Source organism: Cynara cardunculus (genome assembly GCF_001531365.2).
Source record: "Cynara cardunculus var. scolymus isolate 2C chromosome LG 11, CcrdV1, whole genome shotgun sequence".
Classification (NCBI taxonomy): domain Eukaryota; kingdom Viridiplantae; phylum Streptophyta; class Magnoliopsida; order Asterales; family Asteraceae; genus Cynara; species Cynara cardunculus.
In genome coordinates this window covers 7,099,807-7,111,441 of record NC_037538.1, presented here as the reverse complement: position 1 = coordinate 7,111,441, position 11,635 = coordinate 7,099,807, and the positions used below count along the sequence as shown (strand labels likewise).

At 34.8% G+C, this 11,635-nt stretch overlaps 1 protein-coding gene across 1 annotated transcript; it reads left to right on the top strand.

The window, feature by feature from the left end:
• The first annotated feature begins 4,996 nt into the window (after window positions 1-4,996).
• LOC112521160 (tankyrase) lies at window positions 4,997-11,628 on the top strand. Its single transcript, XM_025129870.1, has 6 exons — window positions 4,997-5,196; window positions 9,637-9,728; window positions 10,083-10,161; window positions 10,241-10,335; window positions 11,194-11,289; window positions 11,370-11,628. Exons 1-6 carry the CDS (start codon window positions 5,040-5,042, stop codon window positions 11,457-11,459), a joined length of 609 nt encoding a protein of 202 aa, XP_024985638.1. The 5' UTR covers window positions 4,997-5,039; the 3' UTR covers window positions 11,460-11,628.
• The last annotated feature ends 7 nt before the right edge of the window (window positions 11,629-11,635 follow it).

Sequence of the window (11,635 nt, the reverse complement as noted above, 5' to 3'; positions counted from 1 at the left end):
TTAAGAGTTTTAGCCAAATGCATTATAATATAGTATAGATAAATTCTTGTAATTATATATTAAGAAAAAACAATATTTTATTAAATACATTAAATATTTAATAATATAAAACTTTATCATTTTGAATGGTCTAGTTTAAGCTATTTTTTTGAATGAAAAATTATTAATTTTTTTTATTTTAAATGATTAAGTTTCTGAATAATTTTTTGAATGAAAAAACCATTAAAATTTCACTTTTAAATGATTATGACTCGTAAATTTCTTTTAAAAAATAAATAAACCATTGAACTTTTACTAGTCGGTTAGTGTATTTTAAGTTAAAATAATGTAGGTAATCAATTTTTAAAGTATGATGGTTTATTTATTAAAAAGTGTTTAACGGATAAATTTCCTTATATGATGAACATAAGAAGGGTTAAGAATCTTACCGGGTAAGAGCAATGAAAAAGATAGAGAGTCTTACCCGGTAAGTAAGGATAACGACTCTTACCCAGGTAAGTACTTACCCAGTAACTTGTTGCATTCGATATGTTTTGATGTACTAAAATCTTACGTATTAAAATAAATCATAATGTTGAATCCTATAAACACTTACCAGGTAAGCATTTAGATAAACAGACCCCTTAATCAATTAAAATGAAAAAATTTAGTAATCTTCTCATTCAAAATAATAAAATTTAATGATTTATTTATTAAAAAAATAATTTAACAACTAAACCATTTAAAATAGAAATTTATTTTAGATTTTTTTAGACTTTTTCCTTAAAATTAATGTTACAATCCCTTTTTTTATTCTAGGAAATAGGAAAGTTTTGCCCACGAAATATTTTGAGGTGCAGTGATGCAAAAGACTATGTTTGATTTTTTTTGTCCGCAATTGCGTGATTTTATGTGAATAAATACTCCTAATCATTCTGATTATTTAATTATTCTGAATCAAACTATTCAGCAACTGTTAAACAGCTCCTTAGCCGTTGATATATAGCTCAATTGTTAAATAAGTGAGACGACTTTATTCAAATACAAGATAGATCTCAAGTTTGATTCCGGACCCCTTTCTGTTAATCGCAATCGTCGACTGAGCAAAAAAATATCTCCTAACGTTAGTGTTTTTAAAGGCAGATTCCATATAAGGTCGATTAGGATTACCGGTTTCCTAAATAATAAATTTCAATCGGATGATTTTTACCTTTTTGCAACAAGTATTTAAAAAAAAATAACTGCAAACATTTAACATATCTTCTGACAGCGAGCAAATAAAATAAAGTCAATTTTTAATGAATTTATAATTAATTAGGTCAATATTTTATAATAATTATCTATAAATAAATAACCATATTTATAAAATATAATCTTTAATTACTTTTTTAAATTTAAAAAGTTATTGTTAAAAAAAACAGGATCTTAAAACCCCGCGTCTATCATCGGTGTCTGATTTCAAATTTCTAATCAAGCAAGTAGGCAATCATCGAAAGGTTGGAGTGATGTTCTTATTTGTTTGCGTTGTGGCACTTTGGCAACTATGGAAGTGGCGGAATGAAATTTTTCATGCTGAGGATGACGCGAAAATTAAGAAGAAAGGTGAAACCCATTTCCTTGGGTTCAAAATTTATCCAAGCTATGGATGGAGACTAGGAATCGTAAATTCATTCTTAATTGGGATAGTTAGACCTTTTCTCATTACCTTGTTTAGTCTCTTGGTTTATCTGTGGTTTGTTTGTTTTTGGTTTGGGCCTCGTTTTGGGGACATTTTTTTTGGTCTTGTATCCTTAATTTCTTGTTCGTTGTATTGGACTCTTGTATCTGCTTGTGTCTAGCTTCTTACTGGATCTGTTTTTAATCTATTGGTTGGCTTGGTGAGGGTGATGGCCATGCCGAAGCTCTCTCCCTTATCCTTCTTTTTTGCCTTTCAAAAAAAAAAAGGATAAAGTGATGAATATATCTTTACGACATTTTTAATTTTCACGGAATGAATATAGTTGAATGAGGACAACATATGTGTGACGAATTATCCGATTCTATCATTTCGTCCATGAACTTACTTTTACGTCTTAAACAAACACAAACTGTAACTGATGTAATAAGCTTTGAGGACGATTTGATCTTTTAAACCGAAAAGAAAGCAACCACAAGGTCCTAAAACAGCTAATCGTATAGTGTTCTCAACCATTGAACCCATCAATTAAGTTTTAGGCAAGGTCTGGTCTCTTAATCAAACCATGATAATTTACAAACGAATGAACTTGAATGTCATGATTGACCCATAGTCAGTTAATAAAAGAATGGGCTTGAATCTCATAGTCTTCTCTTTTGAATAGCTGTTCAATCCTTCATGTCATATTGATTACACATCTTAAGAGGTCTAGAACGATTAAAGAATTCCAATTGCAAGGTTTGTCAAAGCTCGATTAAGGCATAATCATTTAATTATAGCACAATGAAAAAGGTCAATAGAAAATCAGATATGCACTAACTTATTTGATATTAATATTTATTCTGAGGCTTTTCAAAATTGTTTATATCCCGAGTTGCATCTTCGTTCTGTTCTGAAATCAATAATCTTAACATGCAGTCTTGCTTTATGTTTCATTTTTTTCTATGTGTTTCTTAGTTTTAATTTTATGACTTTGTGTGAATTTGATTTGTAATCAACTGATAAATAAATTCAAAAAAATAATTTATAAACTTTAATTTAAAAAGGTTTAAAAATTATAAAAATAAATATTTTATAATATATTAAAGATATATTATAAACACAGTAGGGTTCAAACCGAGTCTAAAGGTGCGTTTGGTTTGCAGGAATGTTTCTGAGGGATTTGGATTTGCATGAGGGATTTGAATTTGGAGGGATTTGGATTGGATTGGATTTAAAATCCATTTCTGTGTTTGGTTTGCAAGATTTGGATTGGATTTGAAATCCATTCCTTTATAAATCATGTTTGGTTTGTAGGATTTGGATTGAGATTTTTTTTCTTTTGTAATTATTTTAGTCATCAAATCTCTTTCATTTCTAAAACTACGTATTTAACCATCAAATCTATTAATCCAAAATACATATTTAACAATCAAACTTTTTTTTATCCAAAATGCATATTTAATCAATAAATGACGATTTGAATGACTGTGATTCATGAGGGAAAGTCTCCTCTCATCCCAGAGTGTCAAACAAACATCATYTTTTCATCCAAATGGAATCACCATTTYCATTCCCTACCTTATTCCACCGTGCCAAACTTGTTCCAACTCGTTTAAAGAAAATCAAGAAAGCAACGATCCAAAACAACATTTGAATTCCAAACAATGGAAAACCTCTTTATGGGTTCTAAACATTCCAAATTTCCAATGCAAATACTAGTATAAAAATGTTTTCATGAGCTCAATAAAAAGGAAGCAATACAATTCAATTTTGAGACTACAAAAATGCTTCAACTCCAGCAACAATCTCGAGTATTTCACCAGTAATCTTAGACTGTCGTTGGCGATTATAAGCATTCGAAAGAGTCTTCTTCAAATCAATCGCGTTATCAGTGGCGTTGCTCATTGCATTCATCCTAGCAGCAAGCCAATCAACAATTTACCTGACACTGCACATCAATGCCACTATTCTTGTATTCAACATAAAGACACATCGAAAACTGATCGATATACCTACACAAACGAAGAAGAACGTCAATAAGCACTAATTAAGATCCACAATTGTAACCAAACCCTGCTATAAAAACCAAAACTGTATCAAAAACTGGTCAATATTCCTAACAAATGAAGAACAAAATGAAATAGCACTAATCAAGATCCATAATTTCAAACAAACCCTGCTATAAAAACCAAAATGTTTATCGAAAACTGGTTGATATTCAAATACAGAGGCATCAATACATCAAGAATCTGAACAAGGTCTTGTTCAACAGAACTGACTGCAAGTTATTAACAACAAATTCATCAAGAATAATTCCAATGAACTGGTCATTTACAAAGCTTAGAATGAAGTCGAGATGAGAGAAGGCGATCAATGGGAAAATTATCTTCTAATCACATATGACAATTCTTAATGCCATACTAATAATGCATTAGGCATTCCACGGTTCAGTTCTCATGTGTCAAAATTGAAGGAGATCAATGGGCTAAAGCAACTACTAGAAGATAAACCAGATGATTGGACAAGGAAGTCTTACCTGCTGATTGATGAGGGAAGGCGGCGAAGAGGAGGAGAGAGCACCGGCGATTGCAATGATGAGAGAAGGCAAGAGCAGTGGGGAGTTGGAGGAGACATCGGCGCGAGCAGTGGGGAAGCGGACGAAGAGGAGAAGAGGAGGAGAGCACCAGCGAGAGTAGTAGGGAGTTGGAGGAGACACCGGCAAGAGGGGGAGTTGGGGAAAGCGGGGCAGGGGTTAGGGCATGAAGCGTCGAAGAACAATACCGCCGGATTTGGATTCTAAATCCAGCCCATTTCCAAAGGATTCCCAAATCCCTTATTTACGGGATTTTAAGGAATTACAGGGATTTTAAATCCTGATAACTTGGCAAACCAAACATGGGATTGGAATGGATTTTAAATCCAAATCCTCCCAATTTCATTCCATTCCTGCAAACCAAACGCACCCTAAGGGGTTGTTTGTTTACCTCTTAATAGTTTCATTAAGAGATAACATCTGAATTATTAAGAGGTAAATCTTGTTTGGCAAAAAAACCCTTTGAATGATTTTGTATCATGAGTCTCTCTTAACCATTCAGCTCCTTAATTTCGTTATAAATAATTACTAAATAATTATATTTCATTTTGCATTATATCATAACGTTTTCTTAATCATTCTGACAACTTAATCATTATACACCAAACAATTCAACAACTGTAAAATAGTTTCTAAAATAAATCAGTTTCTTGAACCCGGCTTGGAAAGACCGGATGAAGAACCGGTCCTCATCATTGAGCAATTTTCCCTATTAATATAATTTTGTGTTCCGATTCCACCTTTTTGAACTTCTCTCTTCAGCGCAAGGCTGCTCTTTTTCTTCTGGGTTTTAGCATTCGCCGGCAGAAAATGGCGGTTCCAGGAAGGCGCAACGGTATGATGGACGGCGATGACGACGAAGAAGGAGCGTTGCCTGAATCTGATTTTGAGGATACCCCTCCCCACCTACGCGACCTTGCCGCCGCCGCCATGCACGGCGACATTGACGCACTTCGTCAAGCCCTTGGTATTTATACGTTCTGTTTACCTTTACATGATGTGTGTAGATGTTTGATTGTTTCTTGTTGCGAATAAATAATCATGTGTTTGGGAACGGTGGAGGATATACTTGTTCGATTATTTGGTCTTAGGGCATGTTTGGAACTCGGAGTTCAAAAACCGAAATTAGTATCTTTTAAAAAATTGAATATGCGTTGACTTTGAATAAAATGAGCTTACAGATTGGTGGTACTTTGGATTATATAGTACCAAACGATACATTAAGATGGTTGTACTGCGACTGATGAACTTGCAAATCGGTGGTGCTGGTAATGGTACCCCTTTTACTCAACCACGATATGCCAAATAGTTGACCTAGGGAGTTGTTCGTGAAGGTCATTGTCCTTTTGAGGTACTACTAAGCGCTTATGATAACTTAGAATATGAAAGAAGAATTAACAAGATTAACTTAAGAGATAGAGTAACCGTGATGGGATTATTGTATGGGTAAGGGCACTGTTTGTATCTCACCTGGCAGTCAAGTGACGGAGATTGTAGCTTTTTGGCCAAGGGATATGCCTAGAGGAGGAATGGCTTGTGACAATTATGTTTTGAGGTCTGTCACAAATTTTGTTGATCTTGAATCTATAATTTGTCATCTTCCATTGAGGGAGCTTAGGGATGAAGATGATATCATTTTTGATTTGTTGCTAATCTGGATTACTTTGCAATATATTAGTGTATTTATTTGTTCATTAATGGAAGCATTTAGAGGTTGAGTTGGTTATTTTTTTCAAATCGTTTTAGAAGTTAGATTTATCTGATGTAGAAGGATGCTATATAGCCTGTAAGTCTATAAAATGGTTATTAGTTACCATCTCTCTTTCCCCTCTCATATACCTGAAGGCAGAATTGTAAATAGCTAATTTCCACCACTTAGGAGCTGTTTGTTTGCGGCTTAACAGGCTTAATGGTATGGAGAGCTTATTTACTCATCCATACACAAGTGTTTGTTTACGGCTTGATCGTTAAGCCATGGCCAAAAATGGCTGCATCAGATACCCCATGAAGGGAAGCCTGTATAGATTCAACCATTATTTTTCTTCTTCTTTGTTTCTCTGTTAACAAAAAGACATTAAAGAATACCCAAATTGATTTATTCTCTCCCTTTCAGCCATTCTGCTACCATTATCTCAAGAAATCCAACATCCATATATGTTTACCAATTCACTAAAGCATGGTCAAATTCGTAATACTTGTCAACGCCTTAGAACATTGGGTAAACAATCTGCTTCATTTTTTCCTGTTGTTTCATAATCTCCACAAGCTCATCCAAGCGCCATGATGAAGAAGAGTAGTTTTTCGAGAACATAATGATAGTTACGGATGATTTTGATGGCTTTATAGAGTTCTAAACTGATTGACTTCCCTCTCTCCAGCTTCTCGTCATCTTGAAAATTTACAATCCCTTTTTTTTTGCAGAGCAGAGTAGAGTAGAGATGATCAACATTGGGTAAAATGGTCATTTCTATAAATTCAGACTGTTCATTCAGCAATCAGCACACAAAACAAACAACTTATTTTAATTGATATTTAATATATACTTTTCAGTACACATTTGAAGAGCATACCAAGTAGTAACTATAAAGAGTGGTAGGTGTTACGTGTAAGAAAAATTAACATAAATAGCAGTAAGACAAATCTGTAAGAGGTGGTTCCACTCGACATTTCTAAAATGTCAAAAGGATCCATACTGTTATGGTGGAGTTATATGTATATATATATATATATACCCACACACACTTGTGAGTTAGACATTGAAGGTTATAAGCTTCGGTCTAAAAAATTCATCTATATGCTGAGTCATTAGTAATCCTTATATTAAATGCAGTATAACTCACTCATATTACATACTCAAATCCATGGAATTTAATAAAAACATACAGCCAATGAGCCAACAGATTTGTTTTTCACTAGACCATGTAACCATGTTTATGCTTCATAATTAACCATTTGATCAAATTAGTCATCGAGGTTGTTCAGTTATTTCGTGAGCTGCTCATGTCATGGTAATTCCAAAATATGCATTTTTTTACCTGTAAGGTATATCTATATGTTTGGATCAACTTTACAACACGAGTAACTACATCTAGAACTAGTGAAATGAATAAAGATGAGATGTGGTTGGTATATGATGATTGGAGAGCACCTGTAGTTCGAAAATTTTGATATGTCGTCTCCATTCATGTACTTCTATGGAGCCTATATGAGATTGTCATGTGTTATTGCAAGTGAGAAAGGAAAAACTTAGTATTAGGTCTGTAGAATTGATTAAATTCAACCAAAATTATATACATGTTGATACAGTGATCCTCATCTATAATATCTTGCATTCCATGAATCCAATGTAATTTGTACCTGATGTTACTTTTGAGTATGAATGGTTCCGTTTAGAAGGACATTTTGATGAGCTGAGAGCAGTTAAAAAGTTAATCTAGTGGTCAAGGTGAAAAGTAATGAATTTTAGAATTCATTGTGTTTCAAGAATCCAAACATATGTAACAGTAGTTCCTACTTGTGCCAAATAGTATTTAAATATTTTGACTTTTGCGAGGTCTGATCCATTTTTCTTTGGTATCAATATCCCTTTTGGCTCTAACAAGATTCTGCTTTGGGGATCCCATGTATTCTCATGTTGGCTAGTCCATCTGTTTGCAAGGACAGTTCTCTGAAAGAGGAAAAATTGTTCCATATAATTGGGCGTGTATTAGCAGATGATATATATATATATATATATATATATATATATAGGTTCGTGATGCCTGATCTTAGGCCTGACTCACCCTCCTTGGACGAACCTTGCGGAGGAACCCTTAGGTTTTCGGGGACAAATACTACTGTTGCTTTGCCTTTACTCACGTCAGTGGCATATTTCTTTTCTTTCACAAAGACTGTTTAATAAATTTGAGATCAAAGTGGGCTTGAACTGCAAAGCCAAACCTTACCAAACACACCTGGTGAATCCCACGCGGAGTAGGATCTGGGGGAGGAGAGGATGTACTGCAGACCTTACATCTACCTCGAGGAGTAGAGAGGCTTTTTTTGTGAAGACTTCTGGTTTTTAACTAGGTTTTGAGAAAAGGATTTTGCTACCAGAAAATGGTTTAGAAAGTTTTACCAGGAAGAAAGAGATAAAAAGGTAATTGACAGAAATGCAGGTTAGCATAGCTGAAAAGAGAGGTAGTGATTAACCAATAAATGTAGTTGCTGACTGTCTGCTGCTTTTTTTATATTCTACTTCAGATTTTCTGAACCCATTCTTTGAACACATAAAGATTGTTACAGTTGATGACTAGTTCCTTCTCTTAATGAGTTTCTACTTTGGAACTCCTGAATACATTTTTGTAAACAATTCTTAGGAATAAATAAAAGTTGGCTTACGTGGTTGCCAAAAGCTATTTGTGCTTTGCAAAAGGCCATGATTGATTTCAAGCTCTAGGATGTACTATTACATACTAAATACACGGGTTTGAGTTATAGGGAAACCAGGAATCTTCCGTGTTTTGTTGACTGGTATTTATTCGACTGCATTCGTAGGGCAGAGTGGTTTGTGTGAGCGTAGCATGATAGCATCAATTACTTAAAAAATGGAACTTGTTCAATGTCTGGAGCATGAAGCTTTAATTTAGGGCTTAGGATATTCTTCTGGACAAATAGAAAAACTTTTGGTTTCTTAATTAATTACCATTTTTTCTATCTTGGTCATCATATTTCTTGATTGCATTATTGTTTCATAACATTTATATGCACATACATATTTATCACAAGTGACTCACACAGAAATAGGTCATTTGTTATCCCCCGCGTATGTAACTTACTAAAGGAACCTTGTTATATTGACATAAAAAATTGTTTGCTTGGATATGGTATTTACCACTCTGATATTTATGTTGTAATACTAATATCATATTTTATGTGTACCCTACCTAGAGATACATGTGAGATTTCTTAATCTCAAAGTGAAACTTAACATGGACTGTTGAAGTATTACTTTGAATAGTCCTCTCAATAAGGTTGGCTTGTAAAGGACATCTAAAATCAAACCAAACCAAACGTACCCAGAACATCCCACTCGGAAGTTGGAATTGAGTTTAGGGGTAAAGAGGCTGTTTCCATGACCACCCTCGCCTTGCAAAAGGTTCAGTGACACTTGAGATATTTTAGAAAAGGTTTTGTGAAGGACCTCTGCCAACATCAATTGAGTTGTATATAATTTTTTATTGTGACTGGTTTTGTAGGGGAGTCTTGTCTATGGCGAATGCCATTCTGTCACTTTGTAGTATTCTGAAATAGATAATGATTTTTATGAGACACTAGGAGACCATTTCTATTTTTGTTTGCAGCAGCTTAATTCACTTAGCCCCATGCAAAGCTAACACCATTTTTTTCCCTTCATCAACAACAATAGATAATTTGGATGGCAGCATCGATGAACCAGTTGAGGATGGAGATACTGCTCTTCATCTCACATGTCTCTATGGTCATGTGTCTTGTGTCCAGGTGAGTTACCATCATTGACAGCTTTCCGTGTATTGTAGTTCTCAGTATTTATGATTGTTAGAGAAATTTTGGGGAGAAAAATAAATTCTGTCCCAAAATAAATGCATCATTTGCCTGACATTTCCATTTTTGGCGAAGTTCCAATCTAATTTTGCCTCTTTGCCCATTAGTGATCATTGCCGATCCACAAGATTACTCTGTTTTGTCACTGTCAATGGGTATTTTTAGATATTTGAGTAATAATCAAACCGCTTCACTAAATAATCTCCTTAGTCGGTTATTGCATTTATTTTGGGATGAAGGGAGGGTGGGGAAAAGGGTCTGACCAACTACCACGTCATTTTTTTCATATAGCTATTGTTGGAAAGGGGAGCTTCGGTGGAGGCTCAGGATGAAGATGGTGGGATTCCTCTGCATGATGCCTGTGCTGGAGGTTAGCCATATACTCTACCTTTGACCTATTAAATTCATGCACTCTTGTGCCTAAAATTTATGTTCACTTGCAACTGCAGGATATCTGGAGATAGTCCAACTCTTGATTGGTAAAGACAATTCTCTAGAGTGCTTGAAAAGAATGCTTGAATCAGTCGATGTCGAAGGCGACACTGTAAGTGACTTGTTATTAGCAGCTAATTTTTCTTTTTCTACCCCCATCCCCACTAACAAAATATGGAAAAAACATACAGATATGCCTAGTGCTGAATATGGTTTGATTTTGTTGGTCTTGTACTGGGGCCAAACCGAAATTCGGGTTCATAAGAAATTGTGAACTATCTTCTGACTGAAAGCTTGGTGGTTTGGCTGTTTGATGGGTTTGGTTTTAGGTGGGATATAGAATTTCAATCAAATTCAAGGTTATTCAATCCCAAACAATAGTTTACATTAATTTCGAGCTCAATTGCTCTAATTTTGAAGTATATTATATTTTATTTATGGCGAACACTCATGGACAGTCCTCACCCTTTTTTTATCCAACCCGCTATGCGAGCCGACTAATCCCAAGGCGACCACCTGCTTCACGGGTAGCCTGGAGTCACCGCATTTGAACCTTCATGGCCACAAGGGGATTCTTATTTCTCCTTGGATTCGAACCTAGGACCATCAACCACTTTTGACCTTTGGAGCCCAAGCTCAAACCAATCGTGCACCACTGAGCCAGTGACCTTTTGGTTTCAATTGCTCTAATTTCTGTGTACAAGATGTTGGCTCTTACATTTTTTTTAACTTTATACTTCTTTATCTATATACATAAAAACTATAGATCATGGAAATAGTAGACGTATAAGGCTTATTCTAGTTTGCTTTAATGGTGGTTGGGCCATCTAGAAACCATAAATCAAAACTGGCAGTTCGAAGGGAAGAAAAAAAATGATCGAAACTAAACCGTCATTATTTGTATTTTGGCAGTTCGAAGACGCCTTTATAGAAATGTATTTTGTCTGTTAATCTATTTGATATTGTACAGCCTCTTCATCATGCGGCTAGAGGGGAACACAAGGAGATTGTTGTACTATTACTTTCAATCGGGGCATCACCTACTATGACAAATGTGTATGGAAAGGTTGGTATTAGATCGGTGGACGTGCATGTTCTTTGTTGTTATTCCGTCCATGTGGGTCCTAATATATTGAAACTTGACAGACTCCCGGGGAGCTAGTTGAAGCCAATACAGAAGTTTGGACTATTTTAGAAGCTGCAACCAGAGCAAGCGCAATGGCATCCCAAGCGTAATGGTAACATCTTCAAATTTTGTTTCAATTGTTGGGAGGGGATTATCTGAGGATTGTATGATTAAATGGATGATTATTTTTTTTTGACTGCATGATGATGGTGTTGCAGTGTCACTATAGTCTGCCTTTTAGTAAAGGAAAGAAATGCTAAATCCCCTCATAAATCAAAATTTTGCA